This window comes from Diplodia corticola (assembly GCF_001883845.1).
Source record: "Diplodia corticola strain CBS 112549 chromosome Unknown scaffold50, whole genome shotgun sequence".
Lineage (NCBI taxonomy): Eukaryota > Fungi > Ascomycota > Dothideomycetes > Botryosphaeriales > Botryosphaeriaceae > Diplodia > Diplodia corticola.
The window spans coordinates 114,493-132,358 of NW_017971529.1; the positions used below are offsets into that span (position 1 = coordinate 114,493).

A 17,866-nucleotide genomic window follows, 5' to 3' on the forward strand; every position below is an offset into this window, starting at 1 on the left:
TACTCGCCCCCGCCGTAAAACCTTCGCCCAGTCAACTAAGCTCGCCAACAATGCTGGGCAATGTTAGGAGACGGTGCGTGTCAACAACCGTTGCCAAGGGGGATCATATGAGTACAATGTCGCTTACGCTCATAGCTCAGAGCCGCGGGCGGGCGCTAACCGCATACCGAAGGTGGCCGGGGGCAATTGCAAATACTTCTGAAGCAGCCAGCACGGGCGCGTCGACTTCGTCACCAACATACCCACTTTGATCTCGCATCTGGCGCTCTGGAATTCCAGATGTATTATTGATTGAGCTGCCTCGGCATCGGGCCAGATCTCTGAGGCGTTGCGGGGTGGCCGTCAATCAACGCAGCTCCCAAACTGAAACAGTGCGGCTTGGTTTCAGGCCGCATCACCTGATATGTATACTGTTACGGGATGCGGGATCTAAGGCATCGCGGCATCTTCCATCGCAACACGCATACCCCGCCGGCTCGAGCATGACCCGGCTCTTCCATCTATTGCCGGGTCTGTTTTCACACCGCTCCCATCTTTCAGTGCTCAATGCAACAGAGACTCGTTTGTGATGCTCGGGTATCCCATCCCCACATCCGAATCCCGACGAAGCCCATGGAGGGCTATACAACATGAATCGTGCATAATGTAGCCGCATGCCCGGTGGAACCCTGAGTTCCGAGCCGCAACACGAGCACCGCTCCAACAGTATTGCCGTACCCGACCCGTACTCAGGCAACCGATGAGCATTTAGTTGGAAAGAGGCGTGACCCCATCCAACAACACGAGCCTGCCAAGGTCAACAAAGTAGGGGGAAAAAAAGGTCCGCTCAGGTGGATGTCGAGCCATGGCCTGAAACCGCGACGGGTGTTTCCACACATATTCGCTGCCCTGCCATGGATGAGGATGTCGTGGAAAGGCTTCCAGCAAGCATGAGAGCAAGGGTAGCACGCTACCGCCCCCGGCCAGTCACATACATAGTGCGGCAGCGGCAGCGGCAGGCGGCGGCGGCAGTTAGCTGGTTGTTTATTCTTGGCGTAGTTCAGCGTCGTGGCACGTCTCACGTGGTGCAACATAGCCAGCTCGAATATGCATCCAGAAGCCGCTGCGCTGCGGGAACCATGGCTCCATGCTCGATTCGTCAGCCGTGTCTGCGCCTCATGCCGGCCCCTGGTCGCACAGCTGCTGGTTAACAAGGGCATTCAGAACATGGCAGACATGTACTCAGCTGCGGCACGGGAAGCCCGTGGAGAAGGAAAAGTGGCTTCGATGCTGTTGGCATGACAGCTAGCCACAATCTCGCGTAATCCCTGTGCATGCTCCCACACGGTTCCCGGGGGAAAAAGATGAAGAAAAGCAAAACAAAAGAGATTGGCGCAGCGTTTGGCGGTCGGTATGGCTACTCGGCCTGGCCACCAGTCGTTTGCCAGCGTATCCATGCCAGGTTTCTATTGGCTTTTTTTTTGTATGTTCCTTGCTCTTCTCGATACTGCCTGATGGCGACTGCAGCCCAATCGTCATAGTTTGGAGGCAGAGTCACGCGAAACACGGTGAGAAGTTCACCTGGTCACTGTGCGCGTAGTCCCGCTGGCAGCGATGGGATGCGCATAGTGCATTCTTTGCATTGACCAAGCAATCAATCGGTAGATCAGTTGGCGGCAAAGCGGGGCGTATGCAGATGTCGGGTTCGATCGATCCTTCTCTTCCTTTTTCCATGCGAAGCCAGGTATGTGGGAACAAAAGCAAGAAAAGGAAAACGGCAAGGTGCATTACCACGCAGCTGAGCAGATGATTGGCCAATGCCGCAAATCCCGGGACATTTTAGCCGGAGGGACGATGATGCCGAGGCAGTGGGGGCGTGCGGACACGGGATGCAACTGCCATGGAAGGATGGATTCCTCAGGCAGCGTCTCCTTCCTTCCTTCCTTCCTTTTTTTCTTCGGTTCGTTTCTTTTTCCCCTGTCTGGGGCTGAGGATGCCTGTCATCCCGGTTTTGGCGTCCGTGCGGGTGCCTGGCTAGCTGACATCTGGCGATGGCACAATGGGGGGGTGGCCTTGCGGTGGCTGAGTCGGCCACACCAGCCGCTCTCGAGTTTCACCAACAGCCGCAGAGCCTCCAAATCTCCCCTGCATGGCACGGCGGGTTGGTAGATTGCGGATTTGGCTGCACGCCCGCCCGCACAGTCGCTGCGCGCGCTCAGCTCGAGACAAAAGCAGCAGCCGCCCAGCCTCCAGCAAAACGTCGAAGCAACATGCGCGCCGGCTGGTACGTCGTCCGATATCGTCCCTCGTTAAGCTCGTACTTTCGCAGGGTTCTCGGGCCAACGAGCTACGAGAAAGATTTTTTTTTAAAAAAAAAAAGGGATCGACGGAGCGAGCGAACTCTGGCGCTCTGACCGGCGTCGTTAGCCGGCAACACGCCGTTTTCAATCGGCTTGCCTCCAGCATTCCTTCGCGCCGGGCACTTGCGGCCTGTCGTCACCGCCAGCGGAATCCTTGCTGTTCGCCCTGCGAAGGCTGTCCTGGGTAACCCGTGCGGTTGGGCGGTGAGAAGGAATTCGTCTGTCGCCCGCACGCGTCGAGATGCGTGCTGAGCATCCGTGTCTTTCTCCATGTGCATTCGCTGCTTGCGCTCGTGGCGAACAGGGTCGCGGCACTAGGTGGTTCTCGGTGTCGGTGGCGGGCGGCGGTGGACGAGAGCACGAATGCGCAAGATGGCGCGCGTTGCTATGTCATCGCGGCGACCTTGGCGAAGGAGCTTTTTCCGCCGTTGCTTGGCGGGACAGCAAGTGTCGGAAATTGCCAGCCGCTTCTTTTTTCCTTCCTCTCTTTTCTCTCCGGTCTTCTCGAAACGGGCTGGAAGGAAGAACAAGTGTCGGCCGAAGCGTGCGCACGCTCCCGCTTGACTTGGACCCTGTGTGGACTGATGAGGCTCTGTGCGGGTAGTAGCACCACGACTACTGGGCTTTAAGGTTCTGAGCGGTGGGCTGTTGCTAAGAGACGGGTAGCGTACCTGCCAGTAGCGCCGCCGTTCGATGCGCCGTGGTAACCGATAGCGCACGTAGATGGTCGTCTGCCGTGCGCCGTTGCCCAAGCCCACCGCCAGCAGCACCGCCAGCGAACAGGCGGTGACGGACGAGCATCAACTGATGTCCGCATCGTCGAGGCGACCGAGTCGCATTTGCACCCTCGCCCAAGAAGTCCCGACTGCAAATCCTCAATCGCAGGGATCGGCCAGGTGAAGCAGCCCACTAGCCCGCCAAGGCCTTCGAGATTTCCTTCTGGAAGGATGCCCATCGGGATGTTTTGTTTCGTTTCGCGGGTCGGTCGATCCTTGCAGATCGCCCGTCTCGCCCATCGGATAATCCATCTTGTGCATTCATCCTGGGCTGAATGCCGTTTCACGCGTCCGCCAGCTTCGTTCTGCTGTCATGGCTGGCCAGTCCTCGAGCTTCGCCGGGTAGGTATCAACGCTGCTGCGACACACACTAGCACAACATGGTGTCGCAGCGCACCCGCATTTGCCGTGGGGCGCCGCATCCCGCCCGCCCTGAAACGGCCACGCAGATCCTCCAGAAAGCAGGCAGCCAAGGCACTCAGTCGCACCGCTGCAACAACACAATGACGACCGCCCGCATGCCCATCCCGTACCTCTCATGCGAGCCGGGTCGCAGGCCGGGCCATTGACCGTTGGACGCGTCACGCCGTCTCTGTGTATGCAGTCGCGCTTGCTGAGCTGTCAAACCACCTACTGTCGCGGATTCCTGGCCTGCCTAATTTCCCTTCTCTCCGGCGTGGGTGTTTCCTCCATATTGAGGCCCCCCCCCCACACTCGCCCACGCCACCAGAACCGGAAAAACCAACCTTCACCTTCACGAGCTCCTTCCTCCTGCAGTTGCCCGTCTTACCTTTAACCCGCTCCTGCCTCTCGACATAGCTTTTTCCCTTCAGATCCACAGCTGCGCTGCCTCACAAACCCACCACCACCGAGCCTCATCCAAGCCGCACCCACCCAGTTCACCCGCCCGCCCGCCCGTCCGTCCGTCCGTCCCTCCCTCCCTCAAAGCAAGGGCGGACACGCAAGCCAATCCACCTCACCCCACCCCCCACCCCCCAAACCACCAACCCCACCGGGACTACAAAAAAAAAACCCCTCTTCCAGCACCAAACCACAACCACAACCATGCTCGCCCTCGCCAACCCGCGCCCGGCCCTCGCCACCACCGCCACCACCACTGCCACCAGCGCCACCAGCACCAGCACCACCCGCCGCCTCCCCCGCCGCCTCCTCTCCGGCCGCACCCACGGCCCAGACGCCGGCCGCACGCCCCGCCACCTCGTCCGCGCGACGACGAGTCCTCTTTCGTCGAGCCGCCGCGTCCGTCGTGACGACGATGGCGAAAGCGACGATGCCGACTCGTTCGACAATGCGTTCCTCGACGATGACGGCGACGGCGATGCGATTCCGCTGGTGCCGATGGGGAAGACGAAGGAGGAGAAGAGGCGGTCGGGGAGTGCGGCTGCGGCTGCCGGTGCACCAGCGGGGGGGAAGAGGGGGGGTGGCGAAGGGGGAGATGGGAATGGGGATGGGGATGGGAACAATGATGTTGGTGTTGGTGTTGGTGGTCGGGAGAAGAGGAGGCGGAGGGTGTATCGGTACGTCAGCCACGGGATTGGCGGGGCGGGAAACTTCCGTGAGTCTTGATTTTTTCCTGTTTTCTTTTTCTCTTCTTCTTCTTCTTCTTCTTCTTCTTCTTCGCTTGTGTCCCTGTGTGGTGTGTGTGCGCTTGTGGCGCTCTTTGCGATACACACAGTACCCCTTGTGGCGCTTTCCGCCGTCGTGGTCGTCGGGCATGGCAACATGTGTATGTGTGTGTGTGTGCGTGTTGCCCGGGCTCGCGCGCTCCATCAGCAAAGGCTCATCTCGTGGGATGTGACCGCTTTGGGATTTAGCGGCTGGTTGTGGCAGTGACGTGGTTGAGTATGGGTGGGGGCCATGGGGTCGCCGAAGCTCTGGTGGGTCTCGACGCAGGTACCGAGCGTGTGGTGTGGAGAGGGATGTGCAGGCCGCAATTTACCAGACCCCGATCGGCCAATAATGGGTCAGAGCTATTCCCGGATGTGGGCTGCCTGCGCTGCTTAAGCGAAACCGAAAATGGAGAATGACGATGGGGAAAGCAAAGTGTCTCTGCTCGCTCGTTCCGAGAGATTGGAACTGGGGAGATGGTGGAGAACAGAAAAAAAGAAAAAGGGATCCCGGCAGATTGGGCGAGGCGGTGCGCTGAGGGAGTGAGGCGACGCCCTAGCTACACTGACGAACAGCGGAGCGGAAAAGCGGCGGAGAAGCACAAAGGGAAAAGCAAGCTGAGAGCAGGGAGCGGACGTCCACACCACACGCACACGCACACACACACACACAAGCCACCGCAATGCCCATTCCCATCCCCATCAATGCCTCCCCTCTCCTTCCCCATCATCACAACGTCATACCTGTTGTCAATGCTGCGACCGGAAAAAAAACCCATGTCTGTCTGACTGCGGCGCTAATACGAATGCTGTGACGTGCAGGTAGGGTCCTGACCAGCCTCCGCTCCGACATGACCACGGCGGACCCGAGCTTGGTGCGCAACAACGACACGGATCCAGAGAGCGGCGCTGGATCCGGCTGCGGCACCGCCGCTCGCAGCAGCACCATCTGCTCCTGCTCGCGCTGCTTCAGCGACGGCAAGAGGTTGCCGGGCAGCAGCAGCCGCAGCGGTAGTGGCAGCAGCCAGCCAGCCAGCCAGGTGATCGCCGCCGCCGCCAACCGCATTCCTAGCGCCGCAAGGTGGTGGCAGCCTCCGCGGCGGCTGGAGCGCCACAGCACGTGCGTAATCTGAGAAGGCGCCCACCAATCGCCGGCGCCGTGCCGGGTCCTTGGGACCTTGGACGTTTTTGGCTGCTTTCAGCTGAACAGGTGCCTGCTGCGGTTCGTTCGTGGCTCACGGACGCGCGTATCTTCTCTCGCCCGCGCTCGGCTTGATCCGGTTGTGATAAGCCAGAAAAAAAATAAAAATAAAAAATAAAAAGTTTCCTTGCCCACCCCGAGACGACGGGAACGAACACTGCCACACGCACTACTGACCCGTACTGCTGTGGGGAACGTGGGCTTTACCAAAAGCAAAAGGATAAAAAAGTCAGAGACGACCATTGGCGGCCATTGAGATATCAGCCTTATGACGCAGCATTGCTGCCTGGTTGCTCGGAGGTCGGAAATCATGAGGCTGCATCTAGTCTCTTTTGCTTTTGCTTTTGCTGCTGCCATCAGCTTCTCCATTTTCCCTTTTCTGTCGTGGGGGTTTTTTTTCTTTGCATGGCGGCGGTGAGCTGTGATGCGACTCCTTCTGCATCACGCGCCACCGCCCTTGACACGGCGGGGCTGTTTCTCTCTCCTTCTATCTTCTTTTTTGGGTGTGGCTTGGCCGGCCGACCGGGGCGGGGGTTTGCTTGGAAAATCGATTTTCACAAGGGACAGCAAGTCATGGTGAGACAAAACGTGCGCTACACGTGGTCAGGGTCAAGCGAGAAATGGGCACGCAAGCAGTAAGGAACGGCAGGTCAATCAGGAGTGCGGATAGATTCGGAGAGAAAATGCATGATTTGATTTGCTTGTCTGAGATTTCGTGTAACCCAGTGAGGAAAAGAAACAAAGTCTAATTGTCCCGTCTAACCAACCCTCATCTGCCCTTGTCCTTTTTCGCTGGGACGCCCTAGCCGCATGCAGTAGTAACGAGAATGAAATTTTGGTGACGAGTGAGATGCATTGAGAGAAAGAGAGAGAGCCCGATTTTAACGCCAAGAGAAGGTTTTATGTAAACAGTCATACAAAGGAAATACAGACACAAGGAGATGCGTCGCGGTGGTTGCCCTCCAAGTCGGTATCATGCAAGAGAAACGAGAGTAGGAAAGACAAAGACACAAGATGAAAAGCCAGGTGGCGGCGAATGCGTGGCACAGAGTGCCCGCGGAGGAGTACGAGGCCCTTTTTTTTTTTTTCCTTTCCTCTGCGTGTTGGGACACCTTGGTGGAAAGCCAAGATGACGTTCCCGATCCAAGTCCGAAGCCGCGGGCAGAAGCAACATCGGTCCTATTCGATGTTGGAGTAGATGGCGAGGCGATGCTGCGAGTCGTCGGCGGAAGCAGACGGGGTCCGGCAGTCGTGTGTGCCGGACCCAAGGACGTCCGGCTTTGGGCGAACGATATATGTCCGGTGCAGTAGAGATGCCTGACGGGCGTGGTTGATCACGCCAGTCGAGCCCCACGAACCACGAGGCAGTGTCTATGGTTCGATGGGAGGCCTGATGGAAGAAGCTCTGGCCTAGCGAGTCAATGCCTATAGACAGTCCGTTAGCAATTTGCGCTTGGGCGATGTGCACAGGGAGCGCACGGAGCATGACTGACCTCTTGTCGAAAAGAAAAAAAAGGGACCACAAGGGCGGCTTGCCGAGAGTCTCCACAGTTGGAAACCGTAGGGCTATACGAGGTGGGTGCGAGGGGCGGTGATGATGCCCCCGGCAGAGAGAGAGATGATTCAGGACACGGACAGGCGCGGAGGCATGCAGGTGAAGGAGGTCTGAATCGAAGGCAAGCGAGGCCGGCGGGCGGCGAGGCAGAAGCGCTTGGTCTCGTGGACCTCACGCGGCGACCGGAGCGACTCAGCTGCTGAGGGGTGCTGCTGCTGGCGATCCCCCAGGGAAATTGCTGAGTCGAGCAGCCAGCGCGACATGGTGCGGACGTGCGACTCGCTTACGACAGACAGCCTCTTGCGGCGCCTTTGCTCTGTTGGGAAGTCAGCGAATGGGCAGAGGCGGTGCGGCTGTGGCTTTGACGTACCTGGCACGGGGCTGGCGAGCGTGGCCGGGGTAAGCAGCTCGACGGCGTCGACATCGAAGTCGACGTCGTCGTCGTCGTCGTCGTCGTCGTCGGTGGCAGCAAAGCGGGAGCAGGGCTCGTCGACGGCGACGGGCTCGCTCTCGGGGGACTCGTCCTCGTCCATGAACCTCTCCATGTCGGCGGCCATGTCGGCGGCGTCGTCGTCAAAGGCAGGCTGGGGCAGCACGAGGCCGGAGACGAAGAATTGCGAGTAGCCTGCCAGCAGCAGGAGGTGGGCTTGGTAGTAGGCCATTGCGAAGTTGGGAGCACGTCAAGTGCTGGGGTGGTGGTTGTGGTGGAGGCGACTGGTGATGGCGGGAGGAAGCAGCTTCGGGCGGCGGGGGCAGTGTGTATTATAGATAGCGTGGTGGTGTCGACGGGCGATGACGGCGGGCATAGCTTCTCAGCGGCTTGGCCTCGCGTCAGCCGCCAGCTGCGGGTAGCCATGGATGCTGTTCTTGCCCGACAGCGAGCAAGGCGGCTCGGGCAGGGAAGCACGGGGATTAGTGGCAGCCTTGGCCCAGTGTGTCAGCTCTGCGTGTGCTGTCAGGTGCCGGGGGGCCCATGTGTAGCTCGAGCGCACGAGGCACGCCCGAGCGCCAGGGCCAGGACCGCGCGGGCCTGTCACACTGCCACGGTGCCAGCCTCAGCCGGCTCTCGCACTGGCGACGACCAAGTGCAGTAGCCTCGTCACATAATAGCGGCCGCCCGTACGAAGGCCGTTGCGTGCTCCAACGGCAACGGGCACTAGGGGCGGCGCTGCAGTGCAATGGCCTGCGAAGCTTATTGGCATTCTGCGCAGTGTGAATCTCCATCGGGGCGGAAGCTTTGCAAAGGGATCACGCAGGAGAAAGGGGAACTGCGAATCACCCAAGGGGCTCTGCGGCCTCTGCTGCAGGCGCCGCGACGCGGCGAGCTGGCTGTCTCAAGCCATGCCAGGCTGGCGGGACGCGCTGGCAGAGGGAGTCGACTGAGCAGCAATCTTGCTCATGTTTCAGCGGCACCGTGACTGCAGCCCGGACCCGGTCGGCTCAGCGCTGGCCGGCAGTCACTCACAAGCTGGCTGGCAGGCGGGAGGGCCCAGGCGCGAGAAGCTCCGTCGTCCTGGAGGTTCCGCGCGCGCGGTAGGCCGCTGCTGATAATAACGAGCAGCGCATCAGCACATCCCCAAGTTTCACCTCCATCAGACGACGCGCGCACGCCCTCGCTCCGCTCCGCGCCGTGCTACTGGCTCACCGCCGCCTGTCTTGGCCCGCCGCCCGGTACGCGACGGTACGCTCCTCGCCCCCGCCATAATGACGCCCACGTGACACCGCGCCTCGACAGAGCAGCAGAGCAAGCAGCCAGGGTCCTGCTCTGATCCGAGGAATCCAGACCACTGCGTTCGGCAGCCGCAATCGCTCGCGCCGCGCCCCGTAGCTCCCGCACCCCGCCATACTTGCAGCCATACTTCCAGCCATACTTCCAGCCACCCGCCCGCTGACCGGTCGACGCTCCGAGTCCGTCGCGCGATACATGATGCACCGCCGGCAGGATGCACATGCAGTCATCACGCGCCTGCTCTGGAATGGGCCTGACGACGTGCTGCGCCGCGGGGGTCCCTCTTGCCGTCCTCTTGCCCTCGTCTGCCCCGCAGCGCCCGCGCCGTCTCCGCACAATCCCCCAGCCCATGGCCGCTTCCGGCGCAGCGTCGTGCCCGAGGATTGCGGATGGCCGTTGAGCTAGATCCAGCTCCACCCCGTTTGCCGAGCCATGTCACGCTCTCCTCACTGAACCCATCCTTCGTCCCCGGTCTTGCCCCAACAGGCAGTGCCGTCGTGTGTTTGCCTGTCTGCAATGTGCCCGCATTCCTGTCTTCTGGCGTTCCTGTATAAATTCTCCTGTCCAGCCCGCCACTGCCAGCCATGTCGATCCCCGCGCCTCCGATCCAGTAGATCCATTCTCAGCCATCATGGCTTTGCTGTGCGCCTTGTCCGTGTGTGCCTTCCACCTCGCCGCAGTCCTTGCTGTCGATCCAGCCGTTGCCCTGGACTACGCCACCTATCAGGGCACTCCGTACGGGGATGCCACCACCGAGTGGCTGGGCATCCGCTACGCAGCCCCTCCTACTGGTCGTCTCCGCTTCGCCGCCCCCCAGGATCCGCTGCCTGCCGTCGGTGTAACCATCGCCAATCAGGTATCTATCCACGAGCATGCGCCGTCACCAGCCATTGGCTGCACACCAAGACTGACCCAGCTCCAACTCTTAGCACGGCCCCCTCTGCATCGCGACCGGCGCCTCGCCATCCGTCACGACAACCTCAGAGGACTGCCTATTCCTGGACGTCTACGCCCCGAGCGGTGCCACCCGGGACTCCCAACTACCCGTCTACTTCTATATTCAGGGCGGCGGCTTCAACGGAAACTCTAATGCAAACTATAACGGCAAAGGGCTGATACAGGCCTCTGGCGGCGAAATCATCGTCGTGACTTTCAACTACCGGGTTGGCCCCTACGGCTTCCTTGCTGGAGACGAAGTGGCCAAGGGCGGCAGCCTCAACAACGGCCTGAAAGATCAGATCAAAGCGTTGGAATGGGTCCAGAAGTATATTAGTCAGGTATGCTCCCTTTGCTCAATAATCCAATACGCTGCAACCCACATCTCTAACACACTTCGTCGATAGTTTGGCGGAGATCCGCATCACGGTAAGGCCTCCCGCCTCCCGCATTTACATCGCAACCGATGAACCCCTGCAGCATGTGAATAGCTAACAGAGTTTCGGTAGTCGTGCTTGGCGGCAGCAGTGCCGGAGCAGCCGCAATCACTCTCCTGCTGACCGCTTACGGCGGCCGCGACGATGGCCTGTTTCAGGCCACCGCCGCCGAGAGCCAGTCGTTCGGTACCGTCCTGACGTATAACGAAAGCCAATTCATGTACGACAACCTGGTCATCCGGACCGGCTGCGCCAGCTCGATCGACACCCTTGCCTGCCTGCGCAGTCTTCCCGTCGCCGCACTGCAAGCCGAGAACTTCAACACGCCGCTGCCGGGCGCCCAGAACGCGCCGCTCTACATGTACAGCACCACCATCGACTATGACTTGGTGCCCGACTACACGTACCGCCTCTTCGCCCAAGGCAAATTCATCCACATGCCAACCCTCTGGGGTGACGTGACCAACGAAGGCACCACCTTCACCCCCCAGAACACGTCCACCATCGGCGACTCGGACACATTTCTAAAGGACCAATTCCCCGCCCTGTCTCTCGGCCAGCTCGGCCACATCAACGACCTGTACCCCGTTGACGGCACGCCGACCTTCCCCGGCGCCGGGCCCTACTGGCGCCAGGTCAGCAACGCGTACGGCGACATGCGCTACACGTGCCCGGGCTTCTACGTCGCCTCGCAGTACACCCGCGTCGGCTGCCCGTCCTGGAACTACCTCTGGAACGTGCAGGATCCCACCCAGGTGGCGCAGGGGCTCGGCGTCCCGCACACGGTCGAGCTGAACGCCATCTGGGGCCCGGAGAACGTCAACGGCGCCGCCCCCGCGAGCTACTACCCGGGCGGCGTCAATTCTGAGATGGTGCCCGTCGTCCAGGCGTATTGGACCAGCTTCATCAAGTGCTACGATCCCAACCCGTACAGGCTGCCCGGAACCCCCAAGTGGGAGGAGTGGCAGTACAACCTTGACACGGGCTTCAATCGCTTCGTGTTTGAGACGAATCATACACGCATGGAGAATGTAGATGCCGCGCAGAAGGGCAAGTGTGGATATTTGACGAGCATCGGTGTGGCCATCAAGCAGTAGATTTTGGGAGAGAGGTAAAACAGCGATTTGGTAATATCTTGTATACAGCATGCAATGGTCTGTTAGTCTTCGTCTTTAATCGTCTAGATCGTCCGTCTCCATCACAGTCATTTAAGAATACAGGTATGCATTTACCGCGAAGCGACGTGCAGTTTGTATCTTGGAATCTGTAGTGAATACATCAAGTTCAGCATGCAAAACCATGGTTCGCATGTGCATGCCACAAATGCCATCCAGACTATGAAAGCAAAGTTGTCATGACATACTACATCTTACGGGGATCTTTGCCGTGGCGCACTTGCAGTAGCTTCTCTGAGTATTTCGCGCAGCTCCTGTGTAGCAAAATCAATGGCTCGCAGGGGAAATGCCCACCCCTGCTTTCAACCAATTCTCCCGACTAGCTCACCAGAACAATCCAAGTACTCCAGAAAGCCAAATTGTACGACACTAGATGGCGGTTTGGATTTTGATTGGCCTATATTACGTATTCCTTCCAGAATTGTAAAATCGAATTGCAGACTGGACGTCGAAGACGGATCAGTACTGTGAATGAATGTACGGTTTGAATTGCGATATTGTTGCAGATTGTCTATTTGGTGAAACTGCTGGGAATCCTGGTTTCAACGACGACCCTCATTCAAATACTAAAGATTGCCAGCTGATTCTCTCAACTGATTGATTCTTTTCATGTACCAGACCTAATTGAATGGTGGCGTCAAGCGTGTTACACACAACCGTCACTTTCACCAGCGGCAATGACGGCTCCTTATATCGCGGTCTTGACGGGGCCGGTAACGCGCGATGAAGATCGTGGCTTCGCCTCGTTAGTCTGTTTGCTAAGTTTGTTTTCTCTTTCCGCCCTTTCTTCCGCCTTTCTCCACAGCACGTTCTTATCTGCCGCCCTCTATTCACCTGGCGGGCAGAGTCTTTGGAAGACTTCCCCGCCCGTGTGCTCGCCTTCGCCCTTGCCAACTTTAACCCAACCTCTGCCCATCGATCCTCTCACCACCACCGCTGCTTTGAATCCGTTTAAACTGGCTTTGGATGTTCGAGCAAACTTTCCTTAGATCACGTCTGCAATTTCACTCGGGATCGCTAAAAATCCACCAAGACGGCTTGACCTGGACCCCTCTACCAAGAGGATTTGACCTTGGAAGTGCATTTCTTAGCGCCCCACGCTTGGTAGTCCCTCGAGAAGCTCCAACCCAGGTCCTTTTGCTGTATGGAGGTTGACCTTCGTAGGTCGCTCTACTTTCCCACTTAAATAGTATTCGATCTTCAATCCTCTCAATGGCACATCTAAGCCTCCAATATTTTCTCCTACTGGAAATTCATTTGCCCCAATGGCTCGGAAGCTACACCTTTCGTTCTTCCTCCTTCTTCAATTCCTTTTCTTCAATCAAGCCTTTGCTTATAACCAAGGTTGCCAAAGCAACTGCGAACAGGGGAGCTCCGAGAAATCCGCAAGCAATGTGCAGCAACGCCTCGTCGGTTACTACCCAGCTGCAGGCCACGATGCAGGCTGTTTGGGCATGGACTTTGACAGCATTCCTGCGGAGCGTTTTACACATCTGAATTTCGCCTTCGGCCGGATCAATAGCCAAAGTTTCGAGATCGAGCCGGCGGAAGGCCTTAACACCGATGCCTTCTCCAATCTTACCAGCCTCAAGAACAAGAGCACTAAGCTGAAAGCAATGATTTCCTTGACCGACTCGCGCTTCGGTCCTAATAACAGATCTGTCTTTTCGAACATGATCTCGTCACGCGCGAATAGGCAGAAGTTCATCGAGCGACTTACCCCTTTCATGGGCCGCTACTGTTTCGACGGCGTTGACTTTGACTGGGAGTATCCCGGCGAGGCCAGGGGCAGTGACGATGATGGTGTCAACTACACACAACTGCTCAAGGAGCTACGGGACACCATGAAAGGTTATGTGGTCTCGTTCACTGCCCCCACTCCGCTCGTGTATCTGCGCCATTTTGACCTGAGAAACATGATGCAATACGTCGACTTCGTCAACTTCATGGCTTACGATATACACGGCGTCTGGGATCGCGATCCAGACTCCGCTGTCGGAAACCACATTTACGCCCACACCAACCTCACTGAGATTAAAGACGCTCTCGACATTCTGTGGCGAGCCGACGTCCCTCGAGGAAAGGTTAACCTTGGCCTTGCATTCTACGGTAATTCATACACGCTAGAAAACAGCTCGGTAAGGGCTTTAACTTCTGTCAACTCCGACTCAGTTGAAACTAATCTACCAACAGTGCTCGCGGCCGGGATGTCCTTTTAAGGATGGAGGGACCCCAGGCCCGTGCTCGGGCGCCTCCGGCGTACTCATCTACAAAGAGATCGTGGATATCATCAACACCAACAACATAAAACCAGTCCACGATACCAAGGCCGCCGTCAAATACATCACCTGGAACGCCGACCAGTGGTATAGTGATAACCCCGATAGATCATCCCGTCAATACACTGACACATGTATCATGTAGGGTCGCCTACGACGATCCCGAAACACTCCAGCAAAAGATACGTTTCGGAAACGAGCAGGGTCTTGGAGGCCTCTTCATCTGGGCTATTAACCAAGATGTGAAAGACCGTTCGGCGCTTCGCGGGGTCCTCGCTAAGAGTGCTTAGTGAGACTGCTGATGCAACGATAGTAAGGTTGATGAAGTTACCACCATGCCGCCCCTGCCCTCCCGACGCCTGCCGCGAGCGCGCCCGCAGCCTCCCTGTTGCTCTTAGGAACGTGTGGGTAACTAGCCCAGTCAGCGGACTATAAAAATACTAGTCAAACGACGCGGTTTCAACGAAACCAATCATCACTTTCATGCCTGGCGGAATATCTTCTTGGTAGCAAGCTATGTCGTGAAATTTGAATTCTCCTCCTCCTCCCCCCTGCGCCGGCCCTACCCTACCTCTCCCCCTCTCCCTCTCTCTTTCCGTTTGACTGGACAAGGCCTCACGCCAGGTAAAGCAGAAAAGCACAAAAACCAGTCCCGTTTGCCCGCGAGATCCTGAAACCACCAGGAGCCAGCGTTTGAAAAACATCGGCCGGATCGTGCCTCCTGGCCGCGGCATGCATCCCAGCCGTAGCCTACCAGCGGGAGTTGCGTCTCGTGTGCGTAGCCGAGGTACACCCAATCGCTGCCCCCTACAGCGTCGTGCGCGACCCGTGCGATATCGTCAACCAGCCTCCCGGCTCGCGCCTTCGAACAGCGTGTCGTTCTTTTGAGCAGGGGGGGTTTGCGCGTTGCCGCCTTTCTCTGCAGAGTGCTGTGAGTGAATGCGCGGGATGGACATGAACTGGCTGGCCGACGACAAGTCGTCCTTGTTGCCTGCCCTTCAGGCTCTCGGTCGTGAGCATGTAGAGCGCCATCGCGTCTTGAAGGATGCAAGGCTGACCTGGTACGGTGTCGGTCGTTCCGTTTGAAATACTTGTGGTCTTGAACCACAGTCGATGCGAAAGGTCGAAAGGGACGCCGTTGGGGTCTTCCGCCAGTTTGTGACTTGATGGGCTTCAGGAGCGCTTTGTGAAGAGAGAGTATGTTGTAGATCACGGTCCGTTGTGGTCATGCCAATGAAGATTGATTCCGCAGAGTGGAATTCCAATTAAGATATGCGCGTTTGAAGACCTGTTGTAACTGAAGTATATAGTAATACATTTTGCATTTTTTTCCAACAATCGACAGAAACTGGCCTTTCAGAGACCGGCATCATTTCGGTCTTATAGTGTAGTGGCTAGCACTCAGGATTCTGATCAATCAGAACATTCCTGCAACCCCGGTTCGATCCCGGGTAAGACCTTTTCTTTTTGACCTTCGCCTATTGAAGTATGTTTTAGAGACTTTCGGACCAGAGGGCGATTTCTCAAACATGAGATTTACACGAGGCGAAACTGGGGTGCATGTATACAACATGCCCCGACGCGTCAGACACAACATATATACAGCAAATATGTGCTATCTCACTGTTTTGATCTTGAACTGTAGGCCTCAGGCCACAAAAACTTTTCTGTCAGGCGTTCACAAGGCCAAGCGAACAGAAAGTCGGGCCGAATTGTCGGCAACCACGAACGTTCCCTTGATCTGAGCCTGTGCATTCGGCATTCGACGTCTCGCAGAGAAGAAAGGGGTGACCTTGGAAGCAGGAGAAACTCGAAACAAAGAGACAAAGAGCCAAACGTGCACGCGGGAATTGTACGCTGCGAGACTGCATGTCGCTCAAGATTCTGAAACCCCGGCCTTGGTTCTTCGACCTGGTCTTTCACTTCTGTTGATTACCATGGGTGCGTTCTGAGACAACTGTTCTGTCTCCTCGTAGTGCAGCTGTGCATTGAGGGGCGAGGTCTTGCGCGCTCTGTAGAAAAGGACAGTTGATTGGGATGACCTGGCTGAGGCCCACGCGGCGAGATTGACGACGACCAAGGTGAAGCCCTTGTGAATCACTGACACTTGAAAGATACGCAAACATTGCTACAACATAAGTGGCTTCCTGTCAAGTGTCCGGAGGCAGCCGTAGTATACCATGCGTATTAGTATGACAGCAGCTTAGCAAGCAGACAGAATGAAGTCAAAGGACCCAAAGTGGCCGCAGTTGCTCATTTGCTACAAATATGCGACTCTGAGTAAGAACGATTATCCTTTGGCCATTTCAGCAGTGGAACCATTACGTTACCTCTCCCGTAAATCACGCGCCCCGTTGCAGTTGCATTTACAATCCACAATTAAACTCGGCCCTCGTCCCGCAGAACCCCTGCTCGTCAGCCGCAAACACCAAGACCAACCCCTCCATCACTCAACGCTCAAACGTGTTATCAGACTCACAAAAAAAAAAAACCTCCGCATACCTCCCATCCGTTGCCGGCTTCGCCCCCGCCTATCGACTGTACACGTGGATCAGCATCGCCCTCTCATACCTGCTGGCCAGTGGGCACCATCCCGTCCACCCTCCTCCCGACATCCTCGCCGTCAACCGCCCCGCCCCGCCCCACCATTCCCAACGCGTCCTTCCCGACCAGAGACAGACCAGCCCCACCCCCGCAACGACCCCTTCAGCCGCACCAAGACCGAGACCCGGAGAAGGTCGGGTTCCGCTGCCTGCGGGGGCCTAGCTCGTGAACCTTCGCTCTCCGATGGGCTCGGCGACGGGGAGAGGATTGTGTGTGTCGCGGGGGCGGGGGCGCATGGGTTGAGTGGTGAGTTTGATGAAGCGATGGGGGGGAGGAGGCCGCGGCGGGGGAGGAGAGGAGGATTCCGGGCCCCGGCGTGGGCGAGTGAGTGGTGTGGGGTTGTGGAGGACTGGGTGAGGTGGTTGTGTGTGTGTGTGTGTGTGTGTGTGTGTGTGTGAGGTGGTGTGCGGAGCCAAGCGATTTGTTTCTGTGGGATGCTCGGACGCCGCATGATGACTTGAGTTTGACAGCGGGGGCGAAGACGGGGTTTGGGGAGTATATGTGCTATATGCCGGTGGCGGAGGCGACGTAGGAGGAATTGAGGAGGAGGAGGGTGGCGTTTGCAGAGAGTGAAGTTTCTGCTTTACTTGCCAGCCAACCCACTACTGCACTTTTCCTTTGCTCTCTTAGAGGCTGGTCGTTTGCGTAGCCGAGGGGGATTCTCCTTTGGTTGGCAGCGGGAGTTCCTGAGAAGTTTAATCATTGATGGTTGAGCGCAGGGCGCGCCGGTACTATTAACTGGCCCAACGCCAAGCACGTCGGCTGCAAATTCGCGGACCGTGACGGCACGAATGACCCGCACAACAAGTTCAAGCCTGTCAATGAGCTGGCTTTGGATGAGCGCACCCTCAGGCTCACTGGGGTTCGGTTCATTCTGGAGACAGTTGAGGCTCCGGTCACTGTCGCAGTCGACGTGCTGCAAACTCAGGGCGCTCAGTTGGCAGTGGTAGTGGGAGCGTGAGAAGAGTGATGCGGTGGTGTTATGTTTCCAGATCAGCTCTTTTGACCGCTCGTTGAAGTCAGTTTGGAAAATATTCGGAAATTGTAGCTCAATCGATTAGTCTTCTGGCCTAATTCTGCAATACAAGTAAGAGTTGCTCCAGAAAGAAAAAAAAAAGGCAATTTCCGATATGCAAGTAAACCAGAACGCAACAGCTATTGAAATAGAATGATAATGACGATAAGCAAACGGGGATATCATGGTAAA

At 57.4% G+C, this 17,866-nt stretch overlaps 4 protein-coding genes across 4 annotated transcripts; 3 read left to right on the forward strand and 1 right to left on the reverse strand.

The window, feature by feature from the left end:
• Nucleotides 1-4,180: 4,180 nt before the first annotated feature.
• BKCO1_5000041 (uncharacterized protein) lies at nt 4,181-4,702 on the forward strand (the record flags this gene model as incomplete). The annotated part of the gene is made up of 1 exon (XM_020276634.1): nt 4,181-4,702. One exon carries the CDS (start codon nt 4,181-4,183, stop codon nt 4,700-4,702), a length of 522 nt encoding a protein of 173 aa, XP_020127578.1.
• A 2,865-nt stretch (nt 4,703-7,567) lies between these two features.
• Nucleotides 7,568-8,161, reverse strand: BKCO1_5000042 (uncharacterized protein; the record flags this gene model as incomplete). Its single annotated transcript, XM_020276635.1, has 2 exons — nt 7,568-7,815; nt 7,870-8,161. 2 exons carry the CDS (start codon nt 8,159-8,161, stop codon nt 7,568-7,570), a joined length of 540 nt encoding a protein of 179 aa, XP_020127575.1.
• A 1,698-nt stretch (nt 8,162-9,859) lies between these two features.
• On the forward strand, nt 9,860-11,698 carry BKCO1_5000043 (triacylglycerol lipase; the record flags this gene model as incomplete). Its single annotated transcript, XM_020276636.1, has 4 exons — nt 9,860-10,084; nt 10,158-10,505; nt 10,572-10,593; nt 10,674-11,698. 4 exons carry the CDS (start codon nt 9,860-9,862, stop codon nt 11,696-11,698), a joined length of 1,620 nt encoding a protein of 539 aa, XP_020127576.1.
• A 1,343-nt stretch (nt 11,699-13,041) lies between these two features.
• BKCO1_5000044 (glycoside hydrolase family 18 protein) lies at nt 13,042-14,345 on the forward strand (the record flags this gene model as incomplete). Its single annotated transcript, XM_020276637.1, has 3 exons — nt 13,042-13,914; nt 13,970-14,142; nt 14,201-14,345. 3 exons carry the CDS (start codon nt 13,042-13,044, stop codon nt 14,343-14,345), a joined length of 1,191 nt encoding a protein of 396 aa, XP_020127579.1.
• Between the last annotated feature and the right edge of the window lie 3,521 nt (nt 14,346-17,866).